The sequence below is a fragment of the Castor canadensis genome, chromosome 8 (assembly GCF_047511655.1).
Source record: "Castor canadensis chromosome 8, mCasCan1.hap1v2, whole genome shotgun sequence".
Taxonomy (NCBI): Eukaryota; Metazoa; Chordata; class Mammalia; order Rodentia; family Castoridae; genus Castor; species Castor canadensis.
The window spans coordinates 22350335-22372027 of record NC_133393.1 but is presented as its reverse complement, the minus strand read 5'-3'; the positions used below and the strand labels follow the sequence as shown (position 1 = coordinate 22372027).

Here is a 21693-nt window from a genome sequence, read left to right as displayed (position 1 = left end):
TTTTGTTGAATATATTATGCATTCCTTTTGCTTGCACCTCTTCTCCTTCTTCAATACCCATGATTCTCAGATTTGGTCTTTTGATGGAGTCAGTGAGTTCTTGCACATTCCTTTCACAGGTTTTGAGTTAACTAACAGTTCTTTAGTTTTTCCTTTAATTACCATTTTATCTTCAAGTTCTGTGATTCTGTTCTGCTTGTTCTAGTCTGCTAGAGTGGCCTTCCATTGTATTTTGTATTTCTGTTTCATTCTTTTTTCTGAGGTTTTCCATATCATGGGTCACTTCCTCTTTAATGTCAATTTTTGCCCTTAATTCATTAATCTCTCTATTGATGGTGTTCTCTGTTCCACTTTGATGTTTTTTTAGGGCTCATATGAGTTCACTTATTTGTTTTTGTATCTTCTCATATTCTTTATTTTTGTTGTCTTGGAATTACTTGAGTGCCTCCTGTATGTTTTTGTTGACCTTGTCTAGTAATATCTCCATGAAATTCTCAGTGATTTCTTGCAGGATTTCTTTTTTTCAGGGTGTTCTTGTGGGCTTCGTTGGCTTCCTTGGTATAGTTTATCTTTGTTTTGTTGGGGTCTGGAACTGGGTATATGTTTTCTTTATTTACCTTTGAATCCTGTCCCAATTTATTTTGGGGGAGAGAATTGTTTCCATCCCTTTTTCATCTTCCCATCATTCCACTTGGTGCTGTTTCTGTCCCTGTTCTGTGTGTAATTTAGTATTAGCTAACTTACAATAGTAAAACTTATGGAACCAAGACAGAAAGAGAAAAAAGAAAGAAAAGAAAAAAAAGTAGAGGACCAAAGAAATCAACAGGGAGAGATGGTGGACTAACAAACAGTGAACAAGTCAAGCACAGTGAGAAAGAGAAAAAAAAAATTCCAGGTTCAGGAAAAATAGAATTTCAGTCTTAGTAGTTCTGTTGTTACTCCTTCAGCATCCAGTCCTGGTGTTGGTATTTAAGCAGTAGGTCTGTTGTAGTCTTGCCAGGTGGTTGGGTCAGGAGATGAACTTTGTGAACCACTATCTGCCCTATTTCAGGCAGTGGGTCATCAGCCACCTACTGTCAGCCATCTACTTCTGCAGGCTTTGTTCACTGAAAGTTCATGCAGAGAGCTGCCCCTTCCCCCTTCTCTGGTGCACTCAGAGCACCCCACCCTCTGTGCTGCGTGTCCTTTTCAGTTCCTTGTTTATTATTCAGTTTTGTTTGGTTTGGGTTTTTTTGTGGGGGTCAGTCTGTCCAGGGGGCTATGCTGGTTTACCCCAGGGGTGGCTGTGGGAATGCAGCATGCCACTTATTTGCTCACCTGTTGGTCTGCATCTCCCAAGCAGGTTTGGAGACAGTGTCTGGTGGTGTGGGAGACCTCCTGTTTTCTCAGTGTTACATGGCGTGGAGAAGCTTTGTACAGGTTGGGGTCTGGGTTGTCGGAGTTTTGCTTCTTCTTGGTGGTTTTTTCTGCCAAGTGTGGCTCCAGCATCTCAGCAAGAATTTTGATTTACAGAGCTCATGCTGTCTGCTTCCTCCCTCTAGTGCCATCTTGAATCCTCTCTGTCAGTGTTTTCAAGTGGGAGAAACAATCACTTTAGCAAAAATAGGCTTGTACTGTGGAACTGAAGAGACACAATTGTCTTCTGGAAGAACAGCATCTAAGATACAAGCTGCAGCAACCTGCACAATGCCTTCTCTGTTATGGTTTGAATATGAAATGTCTCCCACAAGCTTAAGTGTTGAACACTTGCTTCCCAACTAGTGGCACAATTTTGGGAGTTTCTGAAAACTATAGGAGGTGCAGCCTAGCTGGAAGAAGTAGGTCACTGGGAGGGATATATCTTTTCTGGGCCTCCTCTGTCCTGCCGTCTGCTTTCCAATGGTCATGAGGTCAACAACCCCTTTCTCCACATGTTCACACCACCATAATGTTCTGCCTCACCATGGGCCCAGATCAATGGACCAAGGACTATGGGCTGAAATCTCTGAAACTGTGTGCTAAAATAATTATTTCCTCCCTTAAGTTGTTTCTATAAGGTATTTGGTCACAGTGACAAGAAAGCTACTAATGTAACATCCTAACAATCTTGAGTCATGTTAATGAACAGGATTTGAAGACATCTTTAGTTTCTTTTATCAGTGTTTCATAGGTTTTAACATGAATATTTGTAAGTAATTCTTGGGGTTTGGTGCTCTTGTAAATTGTGATTTTTTATTTTATTTTACAATCACTTATTTCAAGTATATAGAAATAAAATTGGTATTCATATGTTGATCTTGAATACTGTGACCTTGCTAAACTCACTATAGTAAGGTTTTGTAGATTCTTTGGGGTTTTTTAGACAGTTATACTGTCTGTGAATAGATAGCCTTTTACTTCTTCTTTCCCAACCTATATGTCACTTATTTGTTGGTTGGTTTATTTTGTCTTAGCTATTGTTTAGGATCTGCAGTATGATTTTTAATTAGGATGATGATAGCAGGAATCCTTGTTTAGTTTCCAATTTTAGAAGGAAAACATTTCCTTCATCATTAATCATGATGCCAGTTACAGCATTTTGAAGAAACTGTTTATTAGGTTGAAAACATGCTAAGAGTTTTTATCATGAATAAAGATTAAATTTTGTCTAATGTTTTTTCTGTATCTTGGAATATTCTACATGCACTTGACATAATCACAATTGTGGGGTTTTCTCATTCCATAGTTATGGTTATGTACAATGATTGATTTTCAAATGTGGAACAAATTTTGCATGTCTGAGATGCATCCCATTTAGTCATGGTCTATGTTTTCTGCAATTATTGGATTCCATTTGATAGATTTTTTATTTTGTTTTTATTTTTTTAGTAGTACTGGGGCTTGAACTCAGGGTTTCACTCTTGTTGGACAAGTTCTATACCACTTGACCCATACCTCCCAACCCTTTTTGCTTTAGTAATTTTTGGGATAGGGTCTTGTGTTTGTGCATGGGCCAGTCTGGACCACAATTCTCCTATTTATACTTCCCACATAGCTGGCATAACCACCACTCCCAGCTGTTGGTTGAGATGGGGGTCTTGTAAGCTTTTTTTCCCCAGCTGGCCTCAAACCACAATCCTCCCAGTCTCCACCTCTAGAGTAGCATGGTTTACAGGTGCGAGTCACTGGTGCCTGAACTGAATTTTTAAAGTATGTGTCCATAGGGCACACTGATCTATTGTTTGCTTTTCTTATAATGTGTTTGTCAGGTTTTGGTATCAGAGAAATGTTTGCCTCATAAAATAAGTTGTGAAGTGTTTTCTCTTTTTAGTTCTGCAATAGTTTCTGTAGAACTGATGTTATTTCTTTCTGAAATGTCTATAAAATTCACAAGTGAAGCCATATGGGATCCTATTTTTTTGTTGGAAAATTTGTAACTAAAAATACAATTTTAATAGACATGAAATCTATTATACATCTATTATCACATCTATTTTTCTTGTGGAACTGATTTTTGAACTCAGGGCCTAGTGCTTGAAAAACAGGCATGCTGTCACTTGAGCAACACCTCCAGTCCTTTTTGCTCTGGTTATTTTGGAGACAGGGATCTCATGAACTGTTTGCCCAGGCTAACCTCTAACTGTAATCCTCCTGATCTCAGTTTCCCAGGTAGTAAGGATTATAGGTGTGAGCTACTAGGACCAGACTCACATCTATTATTTAAATGTCCACTTCATCTACATTGTCAAATTCAATATCATAGAATTGTTTGTTGTTACACTCACTTATTTCTATTTACTTTTACATTCAATTCTTTCTAACTTCTTTGATTTAATACCATTCTTTTTCTAATACAGCTTTTTAACACTGTAAATTTTTTTCTCAGCATTACTTTAGTCAAATTACACAAAATTTGGTATGTTGTTTCCTCTTTTTCTTCTCATTAAAGTGTTTTCTAATATTTCTTATACTTTTCACTTCGACCCAATGGATGACTTATGAGCTTGTTCTTTAAGTCCTAAATATTTCAGAATATGTTTTTAAGGTACTTTTCCTTCTATTGATTGCTAGTAATTCCATTGTGGGCTAAGAAAATGTACACATTTTTATCATTTCAAATATTTTAAATTTATGAAATTTGTTGTATGCTCCAGAACATGGTCTATCTCAGTGATTATTCTTTTAAAAAATGCATACTATGCTACTGTTGGATAAAGGCCTCCATACATGTAACTTAATTGAGTTAGCTGATGACATCATTTATGCTACATCCTTACTGACTTTGTTTAGTTGTTTCTATCAATATTAAGAAATAAGTATAAAATCTTTGACTATAATTATGAATTTTTCTATTTCTCCTTCCATTATTAGTTTTTGTCTCATGTATTTTGAAGCTTTGTTGCTTCAAAATCATAATGTACACATACATTATGATTATTACATCTTTTTAAATACATAACCCCTTTGTCATTAAGTGGTGACCCTCTTTGTCCCTGCTAATATTCCTTGTTTTCACATCAACTTTGTCTAGTATTGACACAGTTAATCTAGCTTTCTTTTGATTTTGTTTCAATTATATGTATTTCCCTTTTTTACTGTTAAATTTTATATGGCTTTATTTTGAATGGATTTCTCATGGACAAATTACAGTTCAGTCATACCATATTTATTCATATATATGTCACTGATCATCCCAATCCTTTAACTTGTATTTTAGACCAATTTTATTTAATGCAATTACTAATAGGGTTGGATTATTTTGCTAGATATTTTCCATTAAATACTCATTTTAAAAATTCTTTTTCTTATTTTAGGCAACCATGAAGAAGAACGAAATGTTATCATTCGCTGGTAAATGGATGGAATTGGAGAACATCATTCTGAGTGAGGTTAGCCTGGCCCAAAAGACCAAAAATCGTATATTCTCCCTCATATGTGGACATTAGATCAAGGGCAAACACAACAATGGGATTGGACTTTGAGCACATGATAAAAGCGAGAGCACACAAGGGAGGGGTGAGGATAGGTAAGACACCTAAAAAATTAGCTAGCATTTGTTGCCCTTAACGCAGAGAAACTAAAGCAGATACCTTAAAAGCAACTGAGGCCACTAGGAAAAGGGGACCAGGAACTAGAGAAAAGGTTAGATCAAAAAGAATTAACCTAGAAGGTAACACACACGCACAGGAAATCAATGTGAGTCAACTCCCTGTATAGCTATCCTTATCTCAACCAGCAAAAACCCTTCTTCCTTTCTATTATTGCTTATACTCTCTACTACAAAATTAGAGATAAGGGCAGAATGGTTTCTGCTGGGTATTGAGGGGGTTGGGGGGAGAGGGAGGGGGTAGAGTGGGTGGTAAGGGAGGGAGTGGGGGCAGGGGGGAGAAATGACCCAAGCCTTGTATGCACATATGAATAATAAAATTTTAAAAATGGTAAAAAAAATTATTTTTCTTTTGGATTAGTTATTGACATGGCAGATTTTATGTATAATCTACCTTCAAGTTATAATGCAACAACAGAAGGTCACTATATTCCATTCTTTCTGCAGTTGTTGCTATATATTTTACTTTTTCACATCCTCTAGGCACACAATGCATTTCTACTATTTTTGTCTCAAATAGTCTGTTATTTTGTAAAAAAAAAAAAAAAATTCTCAAATGGGCAATTCTCCCAATGTGTGATATTTGGCAATATCTGGTGCCACTTTTTCTTTTTTTTTTATTGTCATTATTGTTGTTGTGCTGTTAAAATGTTAGTAACTTTTACAAAAATCCTTATAATATACCATAGTCAAATTCATCCCCTCAGTCATTCTCCTTTATGGCACTTCACCCATTTCTGGAATATTTTCAACAAGTCTCATTTTTCCATTTTCGTTTATGATACATAATATTTCCATCATATTCACCCTCCGAAACCCTTTCCTTATGTCCTCCCCCCTCCCACTGGTGCTAAACCTCAGACAGAGTCTGTTTTGCCTTCCCATTCTCTGTTTTTGAAAAAAGATAGTTTTGTTTGTATAAGATAGCTATGTAAGGCGTTTTGTTGTTCCATTTGCAGATATCTATGTTTTATAACCTGAATTGGTTCATCCTTTCTATTTTTCTCCTTTCTACCTTTATCCCTTTCTTATGGTGATTCAACAGGCTTAAAAATTCTATAGTCATTCTTGTATAGGAAGTACATCAATCATATTCACCTTCTTAACTTCTTTCTTTTACCCTCCCTCTCCCATTAGTGACCTCCCCTTAGCGTGACCTGTTTTTCATAATATTGCTTGTATGAGAAAACATGTGGCCTTGGGCTTTCTGAACCTAGCTAACTTCACTTAAAATGATGTTTTCCAGTTCCATTCAGATACCTGCAAATGACAAATTTCATTCTTCTTTATGGCTGAATAAAATTCCATTGTACATAAATAACGCATTTTCTTAATCTATTCATCAATTGTCACACATCTTGGCTGTTTCCAAAGCTTAGCTATTGTGAATAATGGTGCATTAAACAAGAGTGTGCAGGTGTCTTTATTGTAACCTGATTTACATTCCTTCAGGTATATCCCTAAGAGTGGTACTGTTCAATCATTTGGCAGTTCTATTTTTAGTTTTTTGAGGAGCCTCCATACTGTTTTTCATAGTGGTTGTACTAATTTGTATATGGGGATTCCTTTTCCCCCACATTCTCACCAACATTTGTTCTTGAGTGTGTTTTTAATGGTAGCATTCTAACAGAAGTGAGGTGGAATCTTAATGTGGCTTTGATTTGCATTTCCTTTATGATCAGGGATGTTGAGTGTTTCTTCACATGCTTTCTTGGCCATTTGGACTTCTTCCTTTGAAAAGGCTTTGTTTAGTTGCCCATTTCTTCATTGGGTCATTGATTTTTAGGGAGTTGTGTTTTGAGCTCCATGTATATTCTGATTATTAATCCTTTGTTAGATGTAGAGTTGGCAAAGATTTTCTCCCATTCTGTGGGCTGCCTCTTCAATCTGGTGATAATTTCTTTTGTTGTGCAGAAGCCTTTTAGTTTCATGTTGTCCTATTGTCAATCCTTTCTCTTAGTTGCTGAGTCTTCGGGGTTCTACTGAGGAAGCCATTGCCTATGCCTATTAATTCCAGTGTATTCCCTGCTCTTTCTTGCACTAGCTTCAAAGTTTCAGGTCTTATATTAAGGTCCTTAATCCACTTTGAGTTGATACTTCTTCAGGATGAAAGACATAGGCCTGGTTTCAGTTTTCTCCATGCAGATATACAGTTTTCCCAGAAACACTTGTTGAAGAGATTGTCTTTTCTCCATCATATGTTTTTGGCACCCTTGTCAAAATTCAGGTGGCATAGTTATATAGATTCATATCTGGGTCTTCTATTCTGTTCCACTGGTCTTCATGTCTGTCTTTGTGCCACTGCCATGCTGCTTTTATTGCTATGGCTCTGTAATATAGTTTGAAATTGGGTATTGTGATACCTCTAGCATTGTTCTTTTTTGCTGAGTATTTTCTTGGCTCTTCATGGTTAGGGTGATTTTTCAATCCCTGTTATGAATGTCATTGGAATTTTAATAGAAATTGCATTGAACATGTAGATTGCTTTTGGTAGTATAGCCATTTTCCCAACATTGATTCATGAGTATGGGAGATCTCATCTTCTGTAGTGTTCTTCAGTTTCTTTCTTTGATGGCTTATAATTTTCATTGTAGAGGTATTTCACTTCCTTTGTTAAGTTTATTCCCAGTTATTTTTAAGGCTATTGTAAATGAACTTGTTTTCCTATATTCTTTCTCAATCTGTTCATTATTGATGTACAGAAAGGCTGATGATTTTTGTAAATTGATTTTGTATCCTGCCACTTTGCCAAAAGTATTTATGATATCTAGGAGTTTTTTGGCAGAGTTTTTCAGATCTTTTAGGTATAAGATCATGTCATCTGCAAATAGGAATCGTTTGGCTTCTTCCTTTCCTATTTGTATTCCTTTTATTTCTTTTTCCTGCCTTATTGTGCTAGCTAGGAACTCCAAGACAATATTGAATAAGAATGGAAAATGTAGCCACCTTTGTCTTGTTCCTGACTTTAGAGGAAATGGTTTCAGTTTTTCTGCATTTAATATGATATTGACTATAGACTTGTTTATAGCCTCTATTATATTAAGGCAGATTCCTTCTGTTCCTAGTTTAGTCAAAGCTTTTACCATGAAAGGATGTTGAGTTTTGTGGAACTTTTTTCTGAATCTGTTGAGACAATCATGTAGTTTTTGTTTTTGTTTCTATTAATATGCTGTATTACATTAAATGATTTTATATATTAAACTATCCCTGCATCCTTGGGATGAAACTGACTTTATCATGATATATAATCTTTTTGATATGTTGTTGCAATCTATTTGCCAGTATTTTACTGATAATTTTTGCATCTAAGTTCATTAAAGAGAATGGCTTGTAATTCTTTTTGTTGTTGTTGTGTCCTTGTCCAGTTTTGGGATAAGTGATGAATGTAATACTGGCTTCATAGAGTTATTTTGGCAGTGTTCCTTCCCCTTCAAGATCATGGAAAAAATTGAGGAGTATTGGTGTTAGTTCTTATTTAAAGGTCTGGTAGAATTCAGTAGTGAATCCATCGTTTCCTGGACTTTTCTTGTTTGGGAGGAGACTCTATTGCTGCTTCAATTTCACTTAATCATCTATTAGGATGATTTATAGCCTGTAGGCTCAATTTTATATGGTCATATGTGTCTAGAAATTTGTCAATTTCTTCTAGATTTTCCAGTTTATTTGAATATAGATTTTCAAAGTAATGCCTCAATGATGCCTTGGATTTCCATGGTGTTTGTTGTGATCTCACCTTTTTCATTTCTAATTGTATTAATTTAGATCATTTTAGTCAGATTTGCTAGGGGTTTGTCAATCTTATTTATCTTTTCAAAAAGCCAGCTTTTTGTCTCATTGATTCTTTGTGTGTTTTTTCTTGCCACAACCAAGGAGTAAACTACTGGCATCTATTGCTGAGACCAAGGGTGCTATGATTGTACATAGGACATCCTACTATAAGGAAGAGTGATCTAGCTCAAAGTGCTAATGATTCCAAGGTTAAAAGCCTCATTTTAGAGCAATTTTATGAGAAGTTTTTCTATTTATCTTCATTTGTACCATTTCCAGTTCTTTAAACTTGTATAGACCTCAGTTTCTTCATGATGCTGTATTTCTACCATGTGAAGAATTTCTTTTTACATTTCTTGCAGTGTGGAAACTTCATGGTCTCCAATATTGGCACATTTCGAGAACTAATGACTGTCTCTAGGGCACAGGCAGGGAAAGGAGATCAATGGGCAGGAATGTGCTCCCTGCCTCCTTATCCTCTCTCTTCAGCATACCTCAACCCTCTTCAGCTCTACCATCTCTTAGGTGAAATTTGACCAGGTCCAATTTTTTCCCAATAGAATAGTTTTAGGGAAATATACTCTAGCAAGAATAACTTATACTCAACTTCTATTATGGTAAATGAAATTTTATAAAATAATTCTTTTGCTGAAAATATTTTTCAAACTTCACACATGCATGGGTTACTTTTCCCTAATATTGTCAGTTTTTTGAAACATTCGAATTCTACTTGCATTGTCATTTATATTTTTTTAAGTTTTGGTTAGATCACAGTTTACAAATTTCTAGGTAAAATGTTTTAAATATATGTGTTGACTTTTCAGTTTAAAAATATATAGTTTAAAATAAACAATTACTTTTAAAGTTTTAATTTAAGATTCCTTTTCATTTGTTTTACTAAGTAATGCTAAGTAAAGATTTCTGTACAAAAAAATTGTTCACAATACACATATTATTGGAGAGTTCCTGGTGAGAGAACCAATCACCACTGGATATGAAGAACACCATCTGACTCCAGGCAGTCAGTTCCACAGCCTGATTCAGATGAGTTAAGAACTTCTACTTAGCTCAACAGGCACTTACTATATAATGCAATCCTGGCACAAAGTCTTAATCAAATTACCTACTCACTTTAGCTGGAAAGTAGCCTGAGCTATGGTAAAATTAGATGTGGACATGTAGGTAATTTTGCATGTTTTTCAGGAGAAAATTATTTAGAGAGGGTTTTTTTCATATGATTTTTCCATTGTACGGTCTATTTTAAAGAGTCATTTAAGGGTTGGGGGCATGCCCATGTGGTAGAGAACCTAATAGCGAGCAAAAGTCTCTGAGTTCAAACTCCAGAATGAGAGAGAGAAAAAGAGAGAGAGAATTTTTTAATAATAAAATTTGATAAAATAAAAGAGTCATTTAAAGCAACTACTGTATGCACTAAGAATTGTTGATGACTAAGAATTGGTGGTGATGATTTTAAACGAAAAACAGAATTGTATTTTTATGGTCCATCTGCTTCATTAACTTCATCACTGCTAGAGGTCACACAATGGGTAGCAATAGCCAGAATTCTATATCAGAATAAGGCACTTGGAATCCCTAAAAAGATAACTTAAAATTCTCCAAGTTTCTGTGTCTTCATTTGCAAAACTGAACATTTTTTGTGAGAACAAATTATAGCACCTTGCTCATATTGGAAGTCAACATTTCTTATTTCAAATTCTTCTTGAGAAAGCTGTGTTGCACTTTCAATGGAAATAAAAGATAAGGTAATGGCAGGTAAGTAAGTGAGCGGTATTTATTTCAAATATAGAGGTACTCCCATTTCTCATATACTACACTCATTCATACATACCCAAAGGCTAGAGGGTATTTGTGATCAACTACAAAAAGCAAATTCTTTGCTGCTCATTCCATCAAAAAAACACAATCCATTAGCTCACCTTTTGATTTGAGCTACTACTGTGACTTGCTTTGACTAATAGAATGTGGCAGAAGTGATGTTGTCAGTTCTAAGTTTAAGTTCAAAAGACCCCCAGGTTCTGTCTTCCATCACCTTGTGATTAAGCCTCAGCCATCCTGATGGATGATACACCCCCATGGAGAGAGGCCCAGCAGTCCCAGCTGAACTAGTTCATGTCACAGACATGTGAGGGAGCCCACCTAAGAATAGCTGGCTAGCCCAGAGCATAAAGACTGCTCAGGTGCACCTAGAACAATTTTCTGTTCTATAAAAGTAATGAGAAAATACTAAACCCTTACATGAAATCATTAAGTTTTGGAGCAGCTTGTTACATAGAAAAATCTGAATAATACAAAAGACTTCAAAAAAATTCTATTTCCCAGCAGCAGTGTCTATGCTTCTGTGACTCACAGCCTCCCAAAGGCCTTGTCACGGGGATAAGGATAAGGGTTAAGTGAATGAAGAAGAAGTTGCAGGCTGCCTGGGCCTAGGTGTGAAGTTATTATTGTTATTATCATTATTAACATTGTGTCATTATATAGTATCTATTTTTTAATACCTGCTTGCTATGTGGCAGACACTGAACTAATTTAAACTTTGTAACTTGTGCTTTTTTATAACCTCATTTCATTATATTAACTGCCATGCAATAGTTTTCATCACATTTTATAGAAAAGAATCCTAAGGCTCAAATATTTTGAATGTTTTTCCCCAGATGATAAAGTCAAAAACAGAGACTGGGAGCCTGGCACAAGTAGTAGAGCACCTGCCTAACAAGTACAAGGCCTTAAGTTCAAACTCCAGGACCATCAAAAAAAATTAAAAACAGTATTGAATGATTATGTATTTTATTATAAAGTCCATCAAAGTGAAGTTTATTCATAAGGTTTTAGAAGGCTCTCTAGTATAAGACAGAAACTGTGGGGTCTCTTGAACTTAAAATTATGACCATATGACTATTATTAGTCAAAGCAAATCACAGTAATAGCTCAAATCAAGAGGTGGGGCAACAGACTGAATTTCTTGATTTTTACTTTGGTTCTTTGGACTATTATTGTTGTGAAGCACATTTAACTACTGCCAGATGGTAGAAGTTATGGCCTTTATAGCAAAAATTTGAAATGCATAATAATTATGGCTACATAAGAACAAAATAGTTAAAAAGCAGAAGTAAAAAATTGGAAAATTCTCAAAGTCTAAGAGAGTGTAATAAATATTCATTAGGATCAACATAAATTCTGTAAATAATTTCTTCAAGAACTCTCAGTGATGTGAATTATAATGGCATAACTCATTTATATTGATATTTTAGTTACAAAATCAATAGCATCTAAATAAGTGCTTTTTAAGAAAATTGGTAAACAAAGTAATATTTTGAACTCCACATTTTATTCTCACCATTAATTTATGAAGAGAAGTTTTTTTTTAAATATTTTCCTATTAGGAAAAGGTTAGAAATTAGTTTTTATTAAAATGGTATGCCATTTTTTTTCTATTTGAGCATAATTCATTTTACTTTGTGTTAAAATTATGAGGTGCATTATGACATGAAATTTCACTGAGTTATAACTGGATGAAGCAGGAAGAGGATAGATACAAAGTCAAGTTAGAGACAGAGGCTCATCTCATGCCTCTTAAAAACTTTGCCTTTCCCTCCATCTCACAGGATGTGAAATCTGAAACTGGACCCTCACCTTCCCATCAAAGATGCAATTCAGATCACACTCAGATTCCTAATGTGACTTAATTTTTCAAAATTGTAATACTTACAGATAAAATTCTGGAGAACCATCAAGAAAGGTCAAGTTCATTTGCTCAAATACAATGCAAGTAATACTGGATAGAGCATAGAAGAATATTGTTTACTGCACAGAAGAAGGATGCTGTATAATAAATTGAGCACATCTCAAGTAGACCCTCAAAATCTCTCTTGGTTCATAATGACAGAGACTAGAAAGAACAATATGGCTAATCCTAGGGTCAAATGTCTATCTTAATTGTGTTAGGGCACACAGAAGTAGACCTCCTCCCTGTAAAAGGACTCATAGCTTGGTCTTGGAACATCCTAGCTCTACTACTTACCAGCTGTTGACTCTGGGCAAATTCATTTACCTCTCTGAACTCCAATGTCTTTCTTGTAAAATGGTGATGATATTAAATTATGACAGTATATCTTTTTAAAATCCTAAGGATTTCGCAGTCCAAGTGCAGTAGACATTTTATCCCTCATGATTACCTGATAAGGTACGATCAATGCCATCAACCAAAGACCACCAGGAGGCATATCCACGGAATGAAATGAAGGAGAAAACTCACCAGTGGAAATTGTAAGCCATCTCAGTAAAAAGGTATTAGAATCAAAGAAATAAAATCAGTAAAAGTTATATGTCAAGAGAATTATTTCAAGAAATTAGTTTATGCAACTAAGTAGTTAGACTAAGCAGATCCAAAATCCATAGGGCAGGCAATTGTCAGGAAGCAAACCAAACTCAGCACAGGGAATTTCTTCTTCCTCAAATAGTCTCAGTTCTCTCATAAGGCTTGTTGACTGACTGGATTTGGCTCAGCCACTTTATCTAAGATAATCTCTCTCATTTAATTTCAACAGATAATGGAATTAATCACATCTCCAAAATAACGTCACAATAACACCAACATTGATGTTTGAATAACTAGGGGCTATAACCTAGACATATAAAACTGAGCATTAAACTATCATAGGGCTTGGGCTTCTGTTAGGTGATTTTGAGGAGGATTTAAGGTGTGACTTTGCTCTTAACTGGATTCTGACAGAAAGTCAAGGAAGGGAAAGGATAATTTTATTTTATCTTAATAAATTTTACCTTAGAGGGAGACAAGACCACAGAGAGACTAAAGCTGTAATTTGCTTGGTCATTTTGTGATTGGGGCAATGTTCATGTTTTGTCTGTGTTCAGACATGATTACTGAGTGGACTTGTTTTCTGTCTTCATCTACTGTGGTCACAAGAAAGCTAATACTAATGTTCTTTGAAATTGCTTATGTTCAACAGGAGAACACCAAAACCTAGCAGTGAGTTCTATCCTACCTCTTAGCACTACTAATGCCTAGTGAATTGCATCCAGGCAGCTCCCATATGTTGGAACATTTTCTGTTTTAATCTCTGTAACTGGGAGGTAAGAGGAATGGCTGATAAATTCAGCAGAGTCAGAGAGATTCATTATAAATCATCATTAACTTTTGGCCTCCATAAGATACAGGAAAATGCATTCTTATGGGGAAAAAAAGTCTCCCTCTAATGATTGTCTTTGACTTTACCTCAACTCCTAGTACCTCAAAATATCTGAAATACTAAGGTGGCAGGATCACAAATATTTTTAAAACCCAGCAGCTTAAAGGAAGGAAAACAATTTTCTAAGCCACAGAAATTCCCCTCATTCTACCCTCATCATTAAGCATGACATTCTTAAATTTGAAAAACATTCTTTAATTAAGATAGCTAAAGATTTTTTTTTTTTGTATAATCAATGGCCCTAAATTTCCTGTAACATGGTCAAGCAACACCAAGACACAGAACACAAAAGTGACTCAAGGGAAGGGAAAAAGTCTGGATTAAAAAAAAACACAAGGCTAGAGGAGTGACTCAAGTGGTAGCGCCCCTGCCTAGCAAACATGAGGCCCTGAGTTCAAACTTCAGTACTACAAATAGATATATGTAGATAGATAGATAGATCTCTCTATATATCTATTGCACAGTTACTGTAGGCAGCATCACACGACATTATAATCCTTTTTATTGTTCTGGTTAAAAACACCTAGAACTTTTGAGAGCAAGAGAATTTATCCAGCTGGGTTTATACAAGTAGAAAAGGCTCAGGTATTACTTGGTTACCACTAGCAGAGATCCCTGGGTAGATAGTCAACTCAAGATTTGGAGAATTTTATATACATTATGAAAGCAAAAGAAAAGACAGCTAACCCTTGTATGAAAGCTAGAGAAAGCAGAGTGCAGAAAAGAGGGACCATGAGGAAGAAAACACAATTCAGGAGAGAATTCCTGGAGATCGTAACCCAGATACTGTATTATAGATGTCCTCATGTATCTATTAAATTGCTCTGCAATTACCACCCCTCTTTCCACTAGCAAACATATAACAAGAGAGAAGATTCTGACTTGGAAGCCTCCCTCTGTTCACATAGCCTTCTCTTGGGTCCACTTTGAATGGAGGCTGCATTAGAACTCAGGGATTCCCTTTTCCTTCCAGGCCTCTTAACACAAACTGTGCAACTGACAACCAAGGCGTCATCATAAGGCATTTTTCTGATTGGCCAAAGCCCGGGCTGGCAGGGCTTGGTTTGGGTCTTTAGATTTCCTTGGCTCAGTCCTCACAATTGCTCTACAATCAGAACAGCAACTACTGAGACCACTTTGAGAAAAGGATGATCCTAAACAAAGCTCTGATCCTGGGAGTCCTTGCAGTGACCACCATGATGAACCTCTGTGGAGGAGAAGACATTGTGGGTGAGTACACAGCTGCTCCCTGAGGGGGAGAGAGAGAGAGAGAGAGAGAGAGAGAGAGAGAGAGAGATTGACTTTCTCCTGGATTTTCTTAATATTAATGGATCAAAAATTATATTGATCTTCTTTCAGGAAACCAGAGCTCAACTCCCTCTCTCAGGTAGCTGTGCCACTCAGTGCACAGTTCACCAAGCACATGATTCTGCTTCTAAGATTAAATGCAGTGACATTCAGCCTGGAGGCCTCTGTGACATTCAGTCACAGCTGTCTCAAAGATTAGGGATGAATGAACTACTCTTTATTACTAATAACTTATGAGATGTTACTCTCAAATTTCTCTGAACAACTTTTGAAGCTTTTTCTCTATATCTCTTGAAGTATATCTTGGAGAAAACAGTTCCATGAATTATGCACACTACACAAAAATACAGAAAGATGTCCTTCTTTATCTCAGATTTACACACATTTCTCACTAGGCACTAGTGCAGGTGGGAAGCAGGTTGAATGCATTTAGACCGTTATTTTACCACTTGATCCTCCTTAATCTTAGTTACTTCACATTTGTCACCTCACAAATAATAGAACATTATAGGCATGTAGATGTGCTTTATAAACAATGAAAAGCTGTGAATGTCAACTTTTTTCCCATTTGTTCCTATTACAGATACAGCTTCACATTTTTTTAAAAAGTAAGGAATATCTTTACTTTTACTTTAAAATTAAGCAAAGGGGGTTGGGAGGGAGAGGGTGGAGGCAGGGGGCAGGAGGGAGAAATGACCCAAACAATGAATGCACATGTGAATAAATGAATAATTTAGAAAAAGAAAAAGAAAATGATATATAAAGACAGGAAAAAAATTAAGGACTTTATAAGCTGGGTATGGTAGCTTTTGAGGGGCAGTGTTAAGTGATCAGCCTGTTAAGTGGTCATAGTGGGTGGGGAAGAGAGTGAACCAGAAGGGGAACAGACAAACTTGGAGAACATAACATTGAGATGGAGTAGTTCAGAAGGTCAGAAAAACAAATATCACATGTTTTCACTTATTTGCAGAATCTAAACCTAAAAAGAATAATAATATATTGTCAAAGGGGAACTGTTAGGAAGACCACCAGGAGGGGGAAGGGAAAGGAGAAAGTGATAGGGCTGAATGTGATCAAGGTACATTACATATAAGTTTGAAAATAAGTTTTTATGAAATAATAAAAACTGTTTAAAGGGGGGAGAAGAAAGAGGGATAAGAAAGAGTAAGAGGATGAATTTAATCAAAGTACATTATATGCATGTATAAAAAAATCACAAAGAAACCCTTTTGCACAAATAATTCATGTTAATAAAAAATATCTTGGCTGGGTGTGGTGGCTCATGCCTGTAATCTAAGCTACTCAGGAGGGGAAGATCGCAATTTGAACCAGCCCAAGCAAAAAATTCACCCCAACACCCTACCTCAACCAATAAAAAGCTGGAAGTAGTGGTTTGTGCCTATCATTCCAGCTACGCAAGAGGCATAAATAGAGGACTGCAGTCCATGCTGGTCTGGACCAAAACACGAGACCTTCATCAGAAAAAATAACTAAAAGACAGAACAGGGACTGGACGCATGGCTCAAGTGGTAAAGCACCCTGAGTTCAAACTCCAGTACCACAAAAAAGGAAGGAGGGAAGAAAGGAAGGAGGGAGGGAGGGAGAGGGAGGGAGAGAAGGAACGAAAAATATGTTGATGAGAAGACGTAACTAAAATGTTGGTTACTAAGTGGAAACCTTCAAAATGATGACGAGGTCTCCAGGAAATCCTGAAAAATAACTTTATTTCAAGGAGAAAAACAGATTCCTGCAAAAAGCAGGCAATATGAAAGGTACTTGTGTGGGACGTGAGACTATAAGCTGTTGATATTTTCATCACAGAACTCACCACAGTGTATTGTACTTGCTCCTTTACTTACTGATTCTTCCACTATTTGGTGAGCTCCATGACAGCAGAGGCCACAATTGAGCAGTGCTTTACTCCTCATCCCACCAATTGACAGGTGTTGATGCTCAGTAAATGAGGAAGGAGAGAAAGATGAAATACTAAAAATCTTGTACACATCTTGGCAAAAATGTCCAGTTACTCATTTGGATGGAATCATACTCAGCTGTCTGCCATTCCACTTTGGCATTCTCAGACATGTTTACTGTCCATTTGAGGAAAAGGCTTTAATTTAAATTGAGTTTGCATGTGAATCTAAGTGTGGAATCAGAAGAACATGAGAGGTTTAGTAAGTTACTTCATTTAAAAAAAAGATGGGGAATGACAGAAATTCAAAAACTAATAAAGCTTCTAGTTTTTTTATTCCAGAAGAAATCAGACACTCTAGTCTAAGGATCCCTTCTGTTAACAAAACAGAGACATTAGACACATTATTTTTTAAGTATTTTGTGAGGTTGTCATTGTTCCTTTTACAGTTCTTATAACCTGTGTTAGGAAAAAATCTTAAAATGATTAGATTCTATATGATTTTCCTTTTTAAAAAATGGAAGACTACCTCTGTGTAAAAAAAAAAATGTCCTGTTCTAGGACTGGAAGTGTGGCTTAAGTGGTAGAGCACTTGCCCAGCAAGCCGAGGCCCAAGGGAAAAGGAAGCATAACCAATTTGTTATTAACCTGATGGAAGAATTAAGTGAGAGATAAAACTTACAAAGCAGAGGGAAGTAAGCTGAATCTTTGAGAAGAAAGCTAAATGCTACAAAGATTTAATTATTCCTTCTTTCATTTAATTACATTATTTATCTTAAGCCTATGATATACCAGGCACTGAGTAAAGCACTCAGGGAATAATAGATATTAGACATGTGACATTCTGTCCTCATGGAGCCCACCTCAGACTAGATTATCACTGGACAACTCCAAGACCAAGTGGGCAAGGAAGCAGATAATGAGAATTTTGCCCAGCAATTGTGCCAAAGATAAAGCCCATGGTATTTGAAAAGCCAGGGTTTTTTTCTGTCACTTTGTTTAATTAAGTTATTTTCTTCCCTGTTTTCCACCTTTCTGCTTTTGCCTCATCAGCTGACCATGTTGCCTCCTATGGCATAAACGTCTACCAATCTTATGAGTCCTCTGGCCAATATACCCATGAATTTGATGGAGACGAGGAGTTCTATGTAAACCTGCAGAAGAAGGAGACCGTCTGGCGGCTGCCTCTATTTAGCACATTTGTACGATTTGACCCTCAAGGTGCACTAAGAAACATAGCTATCTCAAAACACAACTTGGACATCCTAATTAAACGCTCCAATTCTACCCCAGCTATCAATGGTATGTGTCCACCATCTTGCTTCTGTTTATTGAGTCTATCCCTTCATCCCAAGCCTCACTCCCTTCTTCCTGGTGATAGTTACACTTCACTGCTCTATGAAACTCTTTCCTTTCCAAGGAGTCCCCAATCTCCTTGTTTAACTCTCATCCCCTCTCATCTTATAAATCACATATGTCCATATAATACAAAGATCTTTACTCCCATAACACATTTTTTGAATCTTTCAAGTAGGGCTCCACAGATACATTACCTTAATATTGCAAGTCTGTGGAGAGTAGGGTATAGGGATAAAGTGGAAGCAATGTATGAGTAGGTCACAAGCAGAAGGAAAACAGGGCTCTTTGACCATCATGTAGGTAAATTTTGGTGGAAGGGCCCCTTCACAATGCACTGCAAAATTTCAGGGTAGGACAATCCTATTAGCAATTAACTCAGGGATGTTTGCTTTCTATAGAGGTTCCTGGAGTTGCTGTGTTTCCCAAGTCTCCTGTGGTGCTGGGTCATCCCAACACCCTCATCTGTGTTGTGGACAACATCTTTCCTCCTGTGATCAACATCACATGGCTGAGCAATGGGCATTTGGTCACAGAAGGAGTTTCTGAGACCAGCTTCCTCTCCAAGAGTGATCATTCCTTCTTCAAAATTGCTTACCTCACCTTCCTCCCCTCTGATGATGACATCTATGACTGCAAGGTGGAGCACTGGGGCCTGGACGAGCCACTTCTGAAACACTGGGGTATGTATGAGTCCCACCCCGTTATGGTACCTTTTTGCTCTCTGACAAGTCTAAAAGATCCTTTCTTTTTGCTTCTAGTGCTCTTGCCAAATTTGTTCTCTGCTCTTAAAGGGCTTATTATAATAGACTTTTTGCTCCTCCCTAAGCCCAGTATCCCAAATTTTTCAGAATCAAGTTGGTTGCACCAACCCAATCCCATCTTGCAAACATGCATGTATTCTGTGTTCTATCCCCAAACAACTTCATTTTCACAGAACCTGAGATTCCAGTCCCTATGTCAGAGCTGACAGAGACTGTGGTCTGCGCCCTAGGGTTAGCTGTGGGTCTCGTGGGCATCATAGTGGGCACCCTCTTCATTATTCAAGGCCTGCGCTCAGGCGGTGCTTCCAGACACCTGGGACCTTTATGAGTCCACTACAAGGGAAGGTAAGAATTTGTATTTGTCACAGCTGAAGTCACAGTAGAGGGGGAAGGGAAGGAAGACACAAATGTGGTTGAGATGTTGCAGGAGAAATGCGAAGTATCATGATAACCGCACAGGGGCTCTCAGGACCACTGATTTCTTGTCTGTTTCGTTGCAGGTCCATTGCCCATCTGGGAGCAGAACAGTGAAAGTGCTAGATGACCTAGCACTATCTTCTGGCCTAGTTCATCGTATTCTTTTCTTCTCCAGATGTCTTTCCTCTTTCCTTTCCCCAGACACCTGCTTTATCCTGTCAGAACACATGTTCCCTTAGAATTCTCCCTCTGACCTCCAGATTTTTTTCTTTTTTCAAATGTTACCTATTATGGAATTCCTAATCTACCCAACTACATAATCCCTCAGTGAACCTGGCCCAGTGTCTTCATGGAAGCAATAAATCACCTCTTATGAAGTCTTTATTGATTTTGTTCCTATCTTTCTTCCAGGGGCTTCCTAAGACTATGGCTAAGAATAAGAGATCCTTAAGTTTCAGGAGCTTATAACCTCATTTCTCAGATCATGTTTGATGCCCAGCAACACTGTATCAACTGAGTATAACCTGATAATATTTCAATATCTTAGACAAGGTTTGTGTTTTTCTCTTCCTATTTTTTCACCCTTGAGCTGTCTCCAATTCAGGCTTCGATGAAGGTAGTGTATTTCCTCTGTCCTTGGTGGGGATTTGCTATAGCAGATATACAAAAAACACAAGAAATATCCCTGTACTCATTTTTAATATAGCTTTTTAAAATGATGACAGAGAAATTAGGAGAACATTGAATTCCTGAAGTGCCAAAAGTAAAAATTTTGGTATCAAAAGTCAAAATTGTTCTCAAAATTTTAAATTTGTGAAGAATAAATTATGACAATAGAAGCTTTTCTATCACCTCCTCATGATGAAAAGATAAGAATTTTCAAGGCAGGAAAAGAAATATAAGTCTATTAGAAAATTAGAAGGAGACAATAATGTGGATATCTGAACAGAAACAAATACATGTTCTGTACTTAAGGTTAGTGACAATGGGAAAAGGATGGGGGTAGACCTATTTAGAGGTTCTGTAATAAAAATATAGTCTCACCTCCTAAAAAAAAGCCTGTTAGATAACCACAGATATTTTCCTGCACCACAGGGGCATGCTGGAGACAGGGGAGTGAATATGGCTTCAGGATGTCTCTAGACAGAAAAGCCTAAGTCAGGATCACTGAATCCCTTATGCATCCCTGTGTGCTCAGAGCAAGAACACACCCCCATATCTCTAGCTCTGTGCCCTTACTCCTCCTAGCTAAGGAAAACATGAGCCTGGGAGACAGAAATACTAGCAGGGACAATGCAGCTGAAATAATGTACCAGCAGCCATGGGTTACTGTGTCCTTTACTGGATTGTCTCTCTTCCAGAGAAAATGAGTCAACAGATGGGATTTTCTGGCTTTCCTGAGTATGTCCAATACCTCACTCTTGAATGTCACCACACATGGTGACATTTTGCCCTTTGAAATTGTTTTAGGCACGTAACCTCACTTTGCAATTCCTGGGTTCATGCTTTAGATCTAGGACAACATTATGGAGCTATTATAAAATCTGTGAGGATGATTCTGTCCATGCCATCCACATCAATGAGCCTCAAATGTACTTGAGAAAAATTAAAGACATTAACACAATAACTAAATCCAAATAACCTAACTCCAAATCCAGAACTCAGCATTTTATAGCTAGTATTTTAAACTTTATAGTACTAATACTGGGCAAAGTAGCTTACATTTCTGAACTCTATTGCAATCATCTCCAAAATTCAAATAATCTTTATATATAGGCAATGTCTTACACATAGTACACAAACATTAAAGAAAACATGGCTAGGCAGGCATTTTACCACTTCAGCCACACCTCCAGCCCAATGACCCACAGGTTT

At 36.9% G+C, this 21693-nt stretch overlaps 1 protein-coding gene across 2 annotated transcripts; it reads left to right on the top strand.

Annotated features, from left to right (window-relative positions):
- Positions 1–15131: 15131 nt before the first annotated feature.
- On the top strand, positions 15132–20200 carry LOC109695186 (SLA class II histocompatibility antigen, DQ haplotype D alpha chain-like). Of its 2 annotated transcripts, none has more exons than XM_074082467.1 (5): positions 15132–15291; positions 18335–18583; positions 19039–19320; positions 19632–19746; positions 19902–20200. In XM_074082467.1, exons 1-4 carry the CDS (start codon positions 15210–15212, stop codon positions 19727–19729), a joined length of 711 nt encoding a protein of 236 aa, XP_073938568.1. In that variant the 5' UTR covers positions 15132–15209; the 3' UTR covers positions 19730–19746; positions 19902–20200. The 2 variants fall into 2 exon arrangements, with proteins under 2 accessions (XP_073938568.1, XP_020033172.2); XM_020177583.2 differs by having other exon boundaries at positions 19575–19746.
- The last annotated feature ends 1493 nt before the right edge of the window (positions 20201–21693 follow it).